At 44.0% G+C, this 17,234-nt stretch overlaps 1 protein-coding gene across 1 annotated transcript in view; it reads right to left on the reverse strand.

The window, feature by feature from the left end:
* The window catches only part of DENND4A (DENN domain containing 4A), a 576,041-nt gene that overhangs the window by 434,445 nt on the left and 124,362 nt on the right, over positions 1 to 17,234 (reverse strand). The window contains 4 exon segments of the mRNA XM_030189785.1: positions 277 to 335; positions 2,579 to 2,645; positions 16,419 to 16,660; positions 17,052 to 17,221. Of these exon segments, the coding sequence (XP_030045645.1) occupies positions 277 to 335; positions 2,579 to 2,645; positions 16,419 to 16,660; positions 17,052 to 17,221 (538 nt within the window).

Genomic DNA, 17,234 nt, shown 5'->3' on the forward strand with positions numbered 1-17,234 from the left:
TGCAAAAGAAACTAAACAAGCAATGGAGTTAGTTGGTCATGACAGGTACTAACAGCAAACCAGCTTTTGAAAAGTGCTTCAATACATCACAAGTTGCTCTATCCATCCTAAGATCTCAAATGGCCTATTTCCCTAAAGAAAAGAAAAATAATAAAAGGGATTCTAAACATCAGGACCACTGAGAGAACCAAGGTCATGGGGTATTCTACTTGTGACACAAATTTGAATTAATGTGATATCCAAAATTAGTAAGGGGAAATGGGCAATTTAACTTACCTCAGTGGGAGAGGAGATGACACAGGCTGACTGAGAATCACTTTATCATGAGGTGAGAGCTGCCAATAAAGTAAATTAGCTATTATGCATAACAACAACATCTTATATAATGCATGTATAATAACTGATTAAAAAAATATTCTTACTGGGCAACAGCAAGAGACATTGTGTTAGGTTAGGAGTTAACGGCATCAGTTTTATCATCTCAGCTCTGTGGGTTCAATTCCCACAATGACCTTTACTGAAAATTAAAAGTTCACCACAGGCATTTTTTGGACGGACTTCTACAGTCTGCGCCCTGATCGTGGCTGAATAGATATAGATGGGCTGGAGTGTAAATTTTAAGGGGCTTCGACGTTAGCTTCAGAACTTTTTGTACAGGAACAGTGCTGGGCAGACTTTTACGGTCTGTGTCCTGAGAAAGGCAGGGACAAATCAAATTCGGGTATACATATAAAGTATCACATACCATGTAAAATGAGTTTATCTTGTTGGGCAGACTGGATGGACCGTTCAGGTACCCCTTGGGTACTCCGTTCTGTGGATAAATCTCTCTTGTCTGTCCCCTTCTGCTCTACTGCTAATTCCAGACTCCGTTCCTTTTATCTTGCTGCACCACACGCCTGGAATAGACTTCCCGAGCCTGTACATCTAGCCCCGTCTTTGGCCGTTTTCAAATCCAGGCTAAAAGCCCTCCTCTTTAATGCTGCTTTTGACTCCTAATCACTACTCACTTACCCTGTACCCTTTTATCCCCACCTCTTTAATTCCCTTACCTCTTAGTTGTTCTGTCTGTTTGCCTGTCCTATTTAGATTGTGAGTTCTTTGAGCAGGGACTGTCTTTTCATGTATGGTGTACAGCGCTGCGTATGCCTTGTAGCGCTATAGAAGTGATAAGTAGTAGTAGTATCTGTCATCATTTACTATGTTACTATATGTTACATCTTGGTTACAAAACAGAAGAGAGACTATACTTCCAATTCACTTTTTCTTAAAGTATGAGAAAGGGGTCAAATTAATTTTTCTTTAATTACAAAGTTGGATAGTTTTTTCCCCCTTACTAGTATCTGCCTCTCTTCCCTCAGATAGCATGTCTAGGTTGCTCAGGGTTCATTATCTACACAAAGATTTGAAGTTGGGGACAGTGGAGGCCTCCTTCCACTGAAGAACATTCAATGCTGCTCCTTGACATGTAAGAGCTATCATACTAACAACACATATATTCCCTCTCTCTACAAGCATGAGTTCACTGCTTCTATTACACACCCAAGCATAACAGACCAATGGTGGGGGGCGGGAATCCAAACCACAGTACTATGGCCTAAGTCATGGGACTTGGCCTAACTTAAGAATATGATATTCGGGGGGGGGGGGGGGGGGGTTCCCATTTGAGGAGGAACTTGGACAACTATTTTGAAAAGATTACTGATTGGATGTAAAAGCATAGATTGTCTTTAAACCTTTCAAAAACTGAAATTATGTAGATTGGCTACTCCTCCACTCCAGTCAAGGCACAGCAAGGAAGAAAAATGGGAAAAAAAACTTGAAGACCTCAGCTATCAGTTGAATTAATTTCAATAATTTTTTTCTTCCAAAGTAGAACCACCTTACACAAACGATGCCAGTAGTTTATTTTTCTTACCTCAGTAGTTTATGTTTGAAGCAAATTTTAATCCTACCAAGAGGCTGGCAAGGTTGCTTCAGCATACTAGTATTTGAGGAAATCTCTTAACTGCATTTCTCTTTTTATTTTGGTTTGGCCTGTGCCTGTTGTCCTTCATAAGTGAGCTTCCAGCTCAGTCATAAACTTAGCCTGCAAGTAGAGATGTCACCCTCCTCCTCCTTCTTTTTTTTTTTTTTTTTTTTAAATTTCTTTATTGCAACATGAAGACATATACAAACATCTGCTGCCACCTGCAGCTCAACGTCACTCTGTACATTACAACCAAATCATTACAGATTATGCACCCACAAACGTATGCTTTGGTCCTCATGTGTTTTTTCCCCCTTCCCTTATAAATGAAACTCCCCCTCCCCCTCTATACAAATGGCAGTCTTTAGAAGATGATGTAGGACATCAGCTGCCTTTACAATCAGGTAAGAGTGCATGCACATGCCACCATAGATATCACTGTGCAACAACCAGGATTCCCTCCCTTTGGGGGCTGTGTGTGGTTTCTTGCCGAGTTTTGAAGGGATTGAGGAAAGCAAAATTATGCTTTGAAGACCTACATATTTTGTCCCAGAAAGACAAAGTTTTTCTAGAACCAGGATAAAAGTGAAATCAAAAAGCCAAACTCACCTGAACTAAAATTCGTGGCCTCTGAGGTGATGGGAAGGGAACATTGTGCATGAAATGAGAAATATGTCTGCCATAAAAAGGAAAGCATAGATGTTAGTTCTGGCATTATTTTTTATAACAATATGGGGGCGGGGGAAGCAGCATCTCACCAAAGAACAAAAACCTTTTGAAAAATGTTAATATTTCGACTGAGCATACAGGAAGAGTCGAGTAACGTAACACAATCCTTTCCAAACAGCCAAATACGTCAGTAACACTGAAACAAAACATCGTATTACATCAGGTCCTTCAAGTTACTGAGATACACAACAGAAAAAGCACTGAGAATTTGAAACACTATGTAGGCATCAATTTGTTGCTACTTCTCTGGCCCTGTGTGTGTATAAGATTATTAACTTAAAATAAAAGCTCTATATTTACTTATCTTTAACAATGGCTGCTGAAAAATTATTCTTCAAGTTGCATGCTTGATTGATGTTACCGCTATGCTATAATTCTAGCTGTATCTTCAACACTGTTTATCTACTTAAGTACTTCCCACTATTGATTTAAAAAAAAAAAACTGTAACAGACTGCTGGTAAGAAAGCGCAGACAGTAGAGTTTCACGACCCATGGAAAGAAAGCAATGTTGCTTACCTCTAACGGGTGTTTTCCGTAGACAACAGGACTTAAGGCAGGCAAGTGTATGACATCATCCTGCGGTACCAGGACAGAATTGCTCTCCCATAGTTCAAACTTTAGTGAAAACATCTGAGCGCACACACAGCAGTTGTGTCAGCTCCTCAGTTAGTTCCAAAGCTGTAGAAGTGGAGGGAACCCTTCCTTTGAGGAAGGTACATGTGGATTGTGTGCCATATCAGTCCTTCTGTCTATGAAAAACACTTGTTGGGCAAATAAAAAAAGCTAAAGTCCAATTGAAATATTTGCTGGGAGGGTGGAGGCAAGAAGGAATGGGCCTGCCTAACCTCAAATCCTATATAATAAAACGCACCTCCAACATTCTGAAGCCGAGAAAGTGAAGCCTTCAAGCCTTGAAGCATTCCTGCAACATTCCGGAACTACATGCCGTCAATTGAGGAGATGGAGCCTTACAGAGCGCACGAATGCTTGAAGGCTTCACTTTCTCACACACACACACACACTCACTCTGTCTCACATACACACTCTCTCTCACACACACTCTGTCTCTCTCACACACTCTGTCTCTGACACAAACACACATACTCTGTCTCTCTCTGACACAAACACACATACTCTGTCTCTCTCTCTCTCACATACACACTCAATCTCTCACCCACACTCTCTCTCTCTCTCTCTCTCTCTCTCTCTCAAACATACACACTCCGAGGAAAGGGGGGCATGGAACACGCTGGGGAGGAGAGGGAGGGGGGCATGGAACTCGGAGGGAAGGGGGGCCAAGAACTCGGAGGGGAGGACAGAGAAGGACAGGAGAGGGGAGGGAGGAGAGAGAGGAGAGGGGAGGGAGGGAGGGGTGCCTGCACTTCGGACGGAAGGGAGGCCTGGAACTCGGAGGGAAGAAGAGGGAGGGAGGGAAGAAGGGGGTCATGGAACTCGGAGCCCCACACACACACACTCACCCTCTGTCTCTCACATACACTCTCTCTCACACACTCTATCTCTCTCAAACATACACACTCTCTCTCTCAAACACACACTCCAAGGAAAACCTTGCTAGTGCCCGTTTCATTTGTGTCAGAAACGGGCCTGTTTTACTAGTATTATAATATGGCGTGTCTTTTGAGACAGGTGAGGGACTGGCTATTTTCATCAAATGCGCATACACCCCTTAGATTAGAAGCCTTCTTTAGTCCCTATAACCCAGTAACACTACTACACACACATGGAGACTTGTTGCCATAGGCTTACAGATATAGTATATTACTGCTGCCTCTAAGAGATGCATGGAGATTATTAGTGAAGCAACTAGGGGGAAATCCGAGAATTACTGAACTGTTAACTATTAAGAGTAATCCGATGTTTTTGCCAGGGTTGGAGAACCCGGCTTTTATAAGATGGGAACAGAAAAGGGTAAATCGATTGAAAAATGTCCTGGGAACGGAAGGGGAAATAAAACTATTGCCACAACTGCTACCTCTTGGAGTTGAAGGATTGGGAGACAAATTTGTGTACTGTCAGCTCAAACATTACATGCAAACACTAGATAAGGAAGCGTTGAAGATGAGGATGGGGGAAAAGATCAAACTGTTCTTTGATGAAATCTCTGAGAGTGCCCCCTCCATCTCTGGTATACATCAGAAGATATGGGGACTGATGCCTGGGAAGGAGCTAGCCCAGCTTAGACAGAGAGGAAAAGGATGTAGGACTGGCGTTGATGTCATGGGATATTGCAGCGCACTTAAAGGGTATTCCACAATTAATTGGGGGAGCAGGGCTTAGAGAATGTGCCTTTAGGGTAGTACATAAGTACATAAGTAATGCCACACTGGGAAAAGACCAAGGGTCCATCGAGCCCAGCATCCGGTCCACGACAGTGGCCAATCCAGGTCAAGGGCACCTGGCGAGTTTCCCAACGTACAAACATTCTATACATGTTATTCCTGGAATTGTGGATTTTTCCCAGTCCATTTAGTAGTGGTTTATGGACTTGTCCTTTAGGACACCGTCTAACCCCTTTTTAAACTCTGCTAAGCTAACCGCCTTCGCCACGTTCACCGGCAACGAATTCCAGAGTTTAATTACTCGTTGGGTGAAGAAAACTTTCCTCCGATTTGTTTTAAATTTACTACACTGTAGTTTCATCGCATGCCCCCTAGTCCTAGCATTTTTGGAAAGCGTGAACAGATGCTTCACATTAACCTGTTCCACTCCATTCATTATTTTATATACCTCTATCATGTCTCCCCTCAGCCGTCTCTTCTCCAAGCTGAAAAGCCCTAGCCTCCTTAGTCTTTCTTCATAGGGAAGTCGTCCCATCCCCGCTATCATTTTAGTCGCCCTTAGCTGCACCTTTTCCAATTCTACTATATCTTTCTTGAGATGCAGCGACCAGAATTGAACACAATACTCAAGGTGCGGTCGCACCATGGAGCGATATAACAGCCTTATAACATCCTCACACCTGTTTTCCATACCTTTCCTAATAATACCCAACATTCTATTCACTTTCCTAGCCGCAGCAGCACACTGAGCAGAAGGTTTCAGTGTATTATCGACGACGACACCCAGATCCCTTTCTTGGTCCATAACTCCTAACGTGGAACCATGCATGACGTAGCTATAATTCGGGTTCTTTTTCCCCACATGCATCACCTTGCACTTGCTCACATTAAACGTCATCTGCCATTTAGCCGCCCAGTCTCCCAGTCTCGTAAGGTCCTTCTGTAATTTTTCACAATCCTGTCGCGAGTTAACGACTTTGAATAACTTTGTGTCATCAGCAAATTTTATTACCTCACTAGTTACTCCCATCTCTAAATCATTTATAAATATATTAAAATGCAGCGGTCCTAGCACAGTAAGAGCATATTTTACCCAAGTTCAACTATATAGGGTGGGGGGTGATATCAGCTATTTGTTTCAAATGTAATATATCTGAGAATTCCTTTTACTACTACTACTACTTAACATTTATAAAGCGCTACTAGGGTTACGCAGCGCTGTACAATTTAACATAGAGGGACGGTCCCTGCTCAAGGAGCTTACAATCTAAGAGACAAGTGAGCAGACAGTCCGATAGGGGCGGTCAAATTGGGGCAGTCTGGATTTAGTGAACGGAAGAGTTAGGTGCCGAATGCAGCATTGAAGAGGTGGGTTTTAAGCAAAGACTTGAAGATGGGCAGGGAGGGGGCTTGGCATAAGGGCTCAGGAAGGTTGTTCCAAGCATAGGGTGAGGCGAGGCAGAATGAGCGGAGCCTGGAGTTGGCGGTGTTGGAGAAGGGTACAGAGAGGAGGGATTTGTCCTGTGAACGGAGGTTACGGGCGGGAACATAGGGGGAGATGAGGGAGGAGAGGTAGTGAGGGGCAGCAGACTGAATGCATTTGTAGGTAAGAAGGAGAAACTTGAATTGAATGCGGTATCTGATTGGAAGCCAGTGAAGTGACCTGAGGAGAGGGGTGATATGAGTAAATCGGTTTTGGCGGAATACGAGACGTGCCGCAGAGTTCTGGACAGATTGAAGGGGGGATAGATGGCTAAGTGGGAGGCCAGTGAGGAGTAAGTTGCAGTAGTCAAGGCGAGAGGTAATGAGAGCATGGACGAGAGTTCGGGTGGTGTGTTCAGAGAGGAAAGGGCGAATTTTGGGTGGTGTGTTCAGAGAGGAAAGGGCGAATTTTGGGTGGTGTGTTCAGAGAGGAAAGGGCGAATTTTGCTGATGTTAAAGAGGAAGAAGCGGCAGGTCTTGGCCGTCTGCTGGATATGCGCAGAGGAGAGGGAGGAGTCAAAGATGACTCCAAGGTTGCGGGCAGATGAGACGGGGAGGATGAGGGTGTTATCAACTGAGATAGAAAGTGGAGGAAGAGGAGAAGTGGGTTTTGGTGGAAAGACGATGAGCTCAGTCTTGGACATGTTCAGTTTCAGGTGGCAGTTGGACATCCAGGCAGCAATGTCGGATAGGCAGGCCGATACCTTTGCCTGGGTCTCTGCGGTGATGTCTGGTGTGGGCAGATATAGCTGGGTATCATCAGCATAGAGATGATACTGGAAACCATGAGTTGAGATCAGGGCGCCCAGGGAAGAGGTGTAGATTGAGAAGAGAAGGGGTCCAAGGACAGATCCCTGGGGAACACCAACAGATAGGGGGATAGGGGTGGAGGAAGATCCATGAGAGTGAACTCTGAAGGTGCGGTGGGAGAGATAGGAGGAGAACCAGGAGAGGACAGAGCCCTGGAACCCAAATGAGGACAGTGTGGCAAGAAGTAAGTCATGATTCACAGTGTCAAAAGCGGCAGATAGATCAAGGAGGATGAGGATGGAGTAGTGGCCTCTGGATTTGGCAAGGAACAGGTCATTACAGACTTTAGAGAGTGCTGTTTCTGTTGAGTGAAGAGGGCGGAAACCGGATTGAAGTGGATCGAGGATGGTATGAGAGGAGAGAAAATCAAGGCAGCGACTGTGAACGGCACGCTCAAGTATTTTGGAGAGGAAGGGTAGGAGGGAGATGAGGTGGTAATTGGAGGGACAGGTAGGGTCAAGTGATGGTTTTTTGAGGAGAGGTGTGACTACGGCGTGCTTGAAGGTGCCAGGGACAGTTGCACTCTGGGAATGTACATTGGTACAGAGATACTGGAGATGAATAGCATCATTCTTGTCTTCCATGCTGCCAAATAGAATTGAGGTAAACCCATTACAGTTAATAATAGATTCCCAGGGAGCATTTCCTGGTCTTAGTGCAGAAGGTGTACTATTGTGTCGCAAATTGTGCCTTGTTGCGAAAAAAATGCGTAATGCAATATTGGACCTCAGCAGATGCCAGTTGCGCAATCAAGTACACCAACTAAAGTCATGGGAGGCATGAGAGGCAAAGGGCTCATGTAGACGTAAAGAACATTTTATTAAAATCTGGGGGTGCTTATTGAATATTGGCAGAGTGTGGAGATGAGGAGCCACGCCGCAACAGATCTGGCAGCCTTCCCATGCGGACTGCATTCGGCACCATCGTGTGCACTGTGGGGGGGGGGGAGGAAACTTGAGGTCATAGCGGCGCGGGCATGCTGCAGGCAGCGCTTGCGTCTTGCATCATGGGAGACTTCCACAATCCGGCGTATCTGGACCCAATCCGCAGCGCACTGCACTGAAAAAAAAACCCAAAAACATTTAGGCAGGGAGGAGGACAAGGACCGGGAGAGCTGCCGGCTGCCACGGAAGAAAGGATGTGCACTTTGGTGTCTAAACTGGGTGGACCTGAGCTGAGATTGGATCACCTGTAGCTACGCCCCTGGATGGTCCCAGGGGCCCTGCACAGCAGGAGGCCTCGAGGCTGGTGGAGACCCACTCAATATTTCACTGCTCCCAGTGTCTAAGGGACTAGCACCAGCCATGCTTACAGACACTCCCAATGCAGGTGCGATGCTCAACGTTGAAGCCGATGACAGCATCAAGGAACCAGACTTGGTTTCAAAAATCCCCTCTCTGGAAACCTGGGTCCTCTTCTTCTTGCAAAGACAGAGAGCATAGTTAGTGGGGCTATGGTCGAGCCCAAGACACCAAAGACATCGTCTGATTGCACCGGGTACAGTGCTTAAAGCCACTGTGAACCTTCGTGGACATAGAAGGAAAACTTCCTTGGCTAAATTAAACAAAGCAATGGTGCTTGAAAAAAGGGTCAAGGCACAGCAAAAAAAGTGAAGGGGAAACTCCCAGCCGAAGTCAAGGCCTAAAAGCAGTCAAACGTCGACGAAAAAGAAAGGAAACTTAAAACCGGGCAAAATAAACTAAAAATATAAGGCCGAAACAATTGTCAAAAGGTACAAAAAAGCTCTTTTAAACCAAGCAATGTGAGGAGACTGTTAAAAAAATACACCCTTTCCTCACCGCAGTAGAAAAAGAACTGAGATCGTGTTCTCGTGGCAGGCGAGAAGGCACTCGCGCATGCGAAGTAGAGCATGTCTCGCACTCCACAAAGCTCTACTTATGCTTTTCATAAGTCCCAGCCCGGGTGATGCAGGTCGCGTCACCAACTTGTGAGAATCAGTCATATCACTTGATAACGGACTCCAATATTAACTAGAGAGGTGTGGTAGCCGTGTTAGTCCACTCTTAAGGTTATCAATAGAAATCAAACAAAATAAAACTTGGAAAAGAAAATAAGATGATACCTTTTTTATTGGACATAACTTAATACATTTCTTGATTAGCTTTCGAAGGTTGCCCTTCTTCGTCAGATCGGAAATAAGCAAATGTGGTAGCAGATAAGTATATATATGTGAGACATCCAAGCATTACTTTGACAGTCTGACAGGGTGGGGAGGGTGGGAGTGGGCAACCTTCGAAAGCTAATCAAGAAAAGTATTAAGTTATGTCCAATATTAAGTTATGTCCAATATAATCTTATTTTCTTTTCCATGTTTTATTTTGTTTGATTTCTATTGATAACAATATTAACTAGAAAGCAAGTGGGGAGAGCACTGGGAAATTCTGTCTAAGCAGGAATCCCTTTAAGGCTTTGTGTTTAAGAGACAACCAGAAAATGTATAATTTGGCCTGTCTAGACTTCAAGTGTAAACTAGCTCAAACGGTTCTATTTAAAAATAATAATAATAAAAGAAGAATGCACGACCTGTTTTCAGTTTATAGAATAAACACAATGCTCTTATTTATTTTGTTTGTATTTTTGATTGTTTTGTTTTTTTATGGTTGGGGTAATATTTCTCAATATTCACACATGGTTGAGTGCAGATTCCTTCTGCATACATATTTCAGATTATGTAAGTGTGCAAAAGCTTCACTTGTAGTTGCTGCCTTATCATCCAACCAATGGTGCTCCAACAAATAGTTCTTTAAAATATATAATTTTTTTAATGGATTAACATGCATTTGGACCTGTTTGAAAACTGCCCTCTTTAGTTTTGCTAAAACTAGAAGTAGGCTGAGAGGAAGTGACGTCACGAGGCTAGATGGTCGCCTGAGCTTTTAGCTCCTGAACTTCCCCGTCAATAATTTGCAAAATCTGCTGCCATCGGGACCCAAAAACGGGTGAAAGACACTTGTGTAGACGGGTCTTGAATCATGATTCACGAAAGAGTGGTCGAAATGAGCAAGAACGCTGGTACTTCACAGAAAGACGGAGAATGCGGCCCGCTGAGGAAGTCGGCGCGGGACTTACCAAGGCATGTGTCCCCAGGGGCGGGAAGATCATCAGGGTCGGAATCAGCTTCCTCGCAACTTGAAATACGCCGTCCGACACCGAGGAAGACCTTCCCGAAGGAGTTAACTAAATGCCTTGAAGAAATTCGCGCCAAAATAAAAGCATCCAAGCAGGAAATATTGGAACATGTAGATGCTATCAGCGTGGACCTCCGAGAATTGGGAGGTCGTGTGGAGGCACTTGAAGAGAGAGCGGACGAGCTGGAGGAGAGATTGGCTGGGATGAACGCTACTTGGAAACAGCTGATGGAGAAATCGGAAGAACTGGACTATAAGATTGATGATTTAGAAAACCGGGGACGAAGAAATAACCTCCGGTTTCGGGGAGTTCCAGAAAATAGCAATATGGAGGATGTTCCGGCTGTGGTTCGTATGTTATGCGCCAAGATTATGGGAGACACCACGGATCTGAATTTAGTGGGGATTGAGCGTGCTCACAGAGCACTAGGTAAACCTAGAGACAATCGCCCATGTGATATCATAGCATGCTTTACCTCCTATGCTTTTAAAGAACAGCTGTGGTTGAAGGCGCGCCAAGTTCAGTCCCTGGATTACAATAATGCACCAGTAACGGTTTATCAGGACCTCTCGCTCTTCACGTTGACGCAAAGAAGAGCGATGAAACCAGTCTTGGAGATATTAGTGAAGGAAAAGATCGCCTACAGATGGCTGTTCCCGTTTGCGCTGGGATTCACAGTTAATGGGAAATCAAGACGAGCCCGCAAGGAGACAGAGGCCTGGAAAATGCTCCACGAGGCGGGATTGACAGCAATGGCGGTACCGCCGGGTGCGATGGCGCCAGCCACGAGGGCACAGATGCAGAAATGGCGGAAGATCGAATCCACAGCTAACAGCCAGCGTGCTCCTAAATGACTTTGGCAATTTTTTTCTTTTTGATTTAATATTTGGCCAATTTTGATCATCTGTTGCGCAGTTTATAACTGAGGAGTGTGATGAGTGGTCAATACTATGCTGTACCAGTTGGACCGATGTATTTTTGCAGCTAATACCGGTTTGTTGGGGTTCTGATGTGTGGTTAGATTTAATGTTTGCAGTATTGTTAACTGTGAAGGGGGATAGAGAGACAGGGGTTAATGTTAGACGGAAGGGGGTTCATTTAGTCTTGGGGGGGGGGGAATTTCCTTTGTTTTCTCCCATTCAGAGCCATTGGTTCTGTCTGGTGGGGGTATGAGAGTTGAGAGAGAGGTAAGAGTTGAAGTGGGGGGAGGGAGATGTTTAAGGGGTTCTGTTCAGGGGAAGAGTTTGTCTGATAGAGGGTGTAAGAGATTGGGGATGTGCTTGAGGGGAGAGGAAGGGGGGAGGGGGAGGGTAGGAGAGGGGTGGGGGGGGAGAGGAGGGGTGGCTGTGGGGCGGGATAGGAGGATTGGGAGAAGTGAGGGGGGGATTCTCTCCAAGGTTTCTTCATCACTTTAGGCATAGAGCATATGGCTGATTTTAAAATTTTGACTTATAATGTAAAAGGCCTAAACACACCCTATAAAAGGCACACCTTGTTTAAAGAACTGAAATTGATTAAGCCTCAGGCGGTTTTTTTTGCAAGAGACACATCTGCTCAAGAGAGCGGAGGGTTTATTAAATTCTTCACAGTACCCCCTTGCCTACTTTGCCTCAGATGCTCAAGGAGCAAAAAAGAGGGGTGTGGCCATTTTATTCCATAGGCATGTGCAGGTGCAGCTTCTGCATCTGAAGAGAGATTTGGAGGGACGTTATCTGTTTCTGCACATCCTCTTAGAGTATGAGGAATTTACTCTGGGGTGTGTTTATGCCCCAAATGAGAGACAGGACCAATTCTTTGTTCATCTTCAGAAAGAATTACAACATTTTGTACGGGGAAAATTGATAGTAGCGGGGGATTTTAATGCCACCTTACAGCCTGGAATAGATAAATCTGTTATCCCGGTTTCCACTGATTATAAACTTTCTAAGGCATTTGGGAGCTTTGTGGACTCAATGGGTATGTATGATGCATGGTGTTCAGGCCATCCGCGGATCAGAGACTACACCTTTTACTCTCATGTTCATCTATCTCATTCTCGGTTGGACTATGTATTATTAGATAAAACTCTGTCTGAGGGGGGGAGGTGACTCATTCATTGGGCTTATAACTATTTCAGACCATGCTCCTGTTTGGGTTTCTGTTCCATCATTGAGAGAGGAGATCAAAGATCGGAGATGGTCCCTAAATAATTGCTTGTTAAATGACCCTGAAATTGTTAAGAATTTTGTACCCATTTTAAAGGAATATTTTGAGCTGAATCTTGAGTCAGGCCCACAGCTGGGTGTGGTATGGGACGCTTTCAAGGCTGTAACCAGGGGTTACTTTATTAAATGTGCCAGTAAACGAAATAGAGTGAATAGAGTACGTCTGCAAGCCTATATGGAGAGACTGGGGTCACTGGAGAATGGGTACAAGACCACTGGGTCAATATCCATTCTCCGAGAGCTTCAGGCTGTGAGGTTGGAAGTGGCTGCGTTGCATGAGGAGAGTTTGAAATTTGTGCATGCGCGCTTGAAACAGGTACATTATGAATGCAGTAATAAGCCTGGGCGACTTTTGGCGTCCAAACTGAGACAGATGAGGGCTGATAGACAAATACTGCGTGTGCAGGATGAGGGGGGAGGTCAAGTACACAGCTCTCCTCAAATTCGGGAATGCTTCGCACAGTTTTACAAGAAGTTATATAAACGGGATGCCACTGTACAGGACTCAGAAATTGATACTTACTTAGCAGATAGACAGTTGCTGGGGTTATCGGAGGGTCAGAGAGAGGCATTGGATGCCTCAGTGACTGTTGGGGAGATATTAAAAGTAATTAAGGAATTGCCGGCAGGTAAAGTTCCTGGACTAGATGGATTGACGAACGAGTTTTATAAGGCCTATGCACGGGAATTGGCCCCCTACCTGGTTCAGGTAATTAACTCGGTGAGGGAGGGGGTACAATTGCCAGAGTCAATGATGGAGGCTTGGCTGGCTGTTATCCCTAAGCCGGAAAAAGATAAGACTATATGCGCCTCTTACCGACCAATTTCCATCTTAAACACAGATGTTAAAATATTGGCAAAAGTCTTGGCTAATCGTCTGGCTAAGGTGCTTCCCACCCTGGTACACCCGGATCAAGTGGGATTTGTGGCCAATAGGCAGGCTATGAATAATATCAGGAGGACTTTGAACTTATTGCACGTATCTCAGGTGAAGGAACTGCCGATTGTCTTGTTAGGATTAGACGCGGAAAAGGCCTTTGATAGGGTCCATTGGGGATATCTTGATAAGGTTTTGAATAAATTCGGTGTGGGTCCATTCTTTACATCCTGGATCCGAGCTTTTTACATGTTCCCCAAAGCTTGTGTAAGAATCAATGGGGATCACTCGGGCCTTTTTGAGTTGGAGCGGAGTACGAGACAGGGGTGCCCATTGTCGCCTCTTTTATTTGCCTTGGCAATGGAGCCTCTAGCAGAAGCGATTCGGGGTAACGTAGATATTACAGGGATGAAAGTGAGAGGTCAGGAATTTAAGATTGCGCTTTTTGCGGACGACGTCCTTTTGTCTTTGACTAATCCACTTGTATCTCTCCCAAACCTATTGCAGGAAATAGAAGCATACTCAGAGGTATCTGGGTATAAGTTGAACGCGAGCAAGTCTATTGGAATGGCGGTTAGAATATCACCCCAGCTGATGGAAACCCTGAAACAATTTTTTGCATTTAAGTGGTCTGCAAGGGATATTAGGTATCTTGGGGTCCAAATACCTTGGAAGTTGTCAGAGTTGTTTGCAGTCAATTACTTGCCTCTAAGGCAGGCCCTAATTAGGGACTTAGAGCATTGGCATACTTTAGGTCTCTCTTGGTTTGGGAGGATAGCGGCTCTTAAAATGAATATTCTTCCGCGTTTATTGTATTTGTTTCAGGTACTCCCACGATGTTTGCCGCGTTCCTATATTTCTGGCTTGCAGGATAGACTTATTCGTTTTATTTGGAATCAAAAGAGACCAAGATTGCCACGCACTTTCTTGTATAAATCTAGGCGGGAAGGGGGGTTGGGGGTACCAAATCTTTTTTGGTATCACTGTGCAGCGTAGTCAAGATCGGCAATAGAGTGGTTCCGGGGGGAGGACCACAAATTGTGGGTGCATTTGGAACAAGACCTGGTGGGTAGTCGTCCATTGGGTCAATTGCTGTGGCTCCCGTCAAGGTATAGAGGTAGGGTTGAGCGATTTTCACCTAATGTGCAGGTTACATTTCATTATTGGGATCTCCTCACACAGACTCGGAAACCAGAGCTGTCTAGACTCGCGCCCCTGGGAGATCACCCATTGTTTGAGCCAGGGATTGGTAACACTGTATTAAAGCGTTGGGGGGAATTGGGATTGGACCTCTGGGGACAATTATATGAGGAAGGAAAGTTGGTCACATTTGAGACGTTGGTGAAAAATTATCGGATTCCGTGGAAGGACCATTATGCTTATTTACAATTGAAACACTTTCTGCAGATTCCGGCACATAAAGCGGCTCTGACTCGTGAGATTACCTTGTTGGAACAGATGTGTGTGGACAACAGGAGTACAAGGGGCATGATAACCACGCTGTATGGTTATGCGTTGCAGCGGCTCCGGCAGTATACTCTGCATAGAAAGAACTGGGAAAAAGAATTAGATTTTACTCTGTCGGAGGCTTCTTGGTTGCATCTCAAAAAAAACCTTTTGAAATCGTCTATATCGGTTGCTTTGATAGAGAACGCTATTAAGATTTTCTACAGGTGGTATCTAACACCGGTGCGGCTCCATCATATGTTTAATACGACATCGGATAGGTGCTGGAGAGGATGTGGGGGTGTGGGATCTATGGGCCATATCTGGTGGACCTGTCCTAAGGCACGAGCCTACTGGAAAGTCCAGTCTCGGGCCCAGGTTTGGGTGGGTAGACCGGTGCAGTGGCATCCTGCTGTCTTCTTGCTGGGGATGAGACCGACTGGCCTTACAGATTCCCACTTTAGATTGCATCAGGGAATCTTACATGCAGCTCTTATTAATTTGGCGCAGCGTTGGAAGTCCCCTAAGGTTCCCTCGATGGTGAGGTGGATATCAAAGGTCTGGTATATAAGTGAAATGGAACGCTTGACTGCGGAGAAAAAGAAAACCCTGGCTAAGTGGGAGAGAGTATGGAGCCCGTTTGTAAATGCGTGTCCGGTTTGAAATAGTTGGGTGACTATGTCTTGTGCCTTGATTTTGTTTGAATGTTGGAGGGATACGGGGTGGGAGAGGGTGGGGTGGGACTTAGTGGGAGGGGGATTAGAAGGGAAGGATGGAATGGAGGCTAAGATGGGTGGGAGGAAGTAGGGAGGGCTCACATAAATACCAAAAAACATATAGGTTCAAAAAATGTAAGGGTCATTAGGTATTTGTTTGCAGCATTGATCACTAAATTGACTACTGTTTTTGGTTTCTAAGGTAGGGCTGAAAAATTGAAGCCTGATTAATGTTAAGTTTTGCTCTACTTTTGTTAGTGTGTAAATGGATAATATACCTTGTCAATGCTAAATAAAGACCTTTATAAATTAAAAAAAAAACTAGAAGTAGGCTTCCATAATGCATGCACTTTTTAAGTAGGTACAGGAGGTACTTCCTGAAAGAAAGCAGGTGAGTAGTTTTTAACACAGGTAATTTATGCAGATTTTCAGAGGGAAACAATCCACCTCTAAAAAAAACCCTTTACTAATGAGCACTAAGCAGTCACTGCATGAATTTGGGTAATTACCACACAGTTTTTTGTATTTTTTACTAAAGTGTGCTAAAAAGACCCCAAAATTTGTGCATTAAAATTGTCCATGTACTATGCAACATTACAAGATGTTTGAAACTGCCCCCTTTATTTTAAGTGGACCTCATTAAAAATCTATACGATCCACATGAAAAGTGCAACTAGCTAAACAGATTGACAATTAAGCGAGATAAAAACTCAGTTGTCACAATAACAACTTACTTTTCAATAGGTAGAACATGAGGGCCAGAGATGGAATATCGATAAAGGAAAGTAAGAAATTTTTTAAACGCATCAAAAAAAGGCCAATGAGAAAGCAGACATATACATTTGTTGACATGAATAGATTTGGAAATATTCATCTTCCCATCATCAGAAGGCTTCAAACACAACAGAGATTGCTGTTTTTCTGTAAGGTTCTCTTCAGGGTATGGCTCATAAAACTGAACAGCAGCACCATATACCTGCAAGAAACAAAAGCCTTGTATGAATCTGAGCAAATACAGCACCTGCATTAGTTTAATTTATTTGATAACTTTACACACCATATTATATTCTTTGTTAGAGGAAAACCAATGCAGTCTACAATCAAAGCATTATAAGAGAATAAGAAAGAGAAAAAAAGTTACAATTTAAAAAATAAAAAAAAAGATAAAGTCAAAAATAACAACAAATCAGGAGTTAAATAGGTAGGGTTAATCTTCTAGTTAATGTATGCTACGTCCCCAAAAGCTTGGAAAAATAAATGAGTTTTCAAGACCGCTTTAAAAACATAGGTGATTTGTCTTAGCATTAACATTAAGCAAGCACTGTTCACAATATATATCTATAAGGTTAAGTCCTCTTTTTCAATACCTTTTCAGCTGAGGCTCCAGTTAATACAAATGTAGAAAAAACAGGGAGTGGATATTTGCTATTTGAGGGCCAGCCTTCTATTGTTGCCCCCATGGGAAGGCAGAACAGAGGCACAGATTGTGGTAAGGGAAATGATTCATAATCTTCTTCAGGATACCTACATATTAGACCTACAAAGGCAAA

Source organism: Microcaecilia unicolor, chromosome 1 (genome assembly GCF_901765095.1).
Source record: "Microcaecilia unicolor chromosome 1, aMicUni1.1, whole genome shotgun sequence".
Taxonomy (NCBI): domain Eukaryota; kingdom Metazoa; phylum Chordata; class Amphibia; order Gymnophiona; family Siphonopidae; genus Microcaecilia; species Microcaecilia unicolor.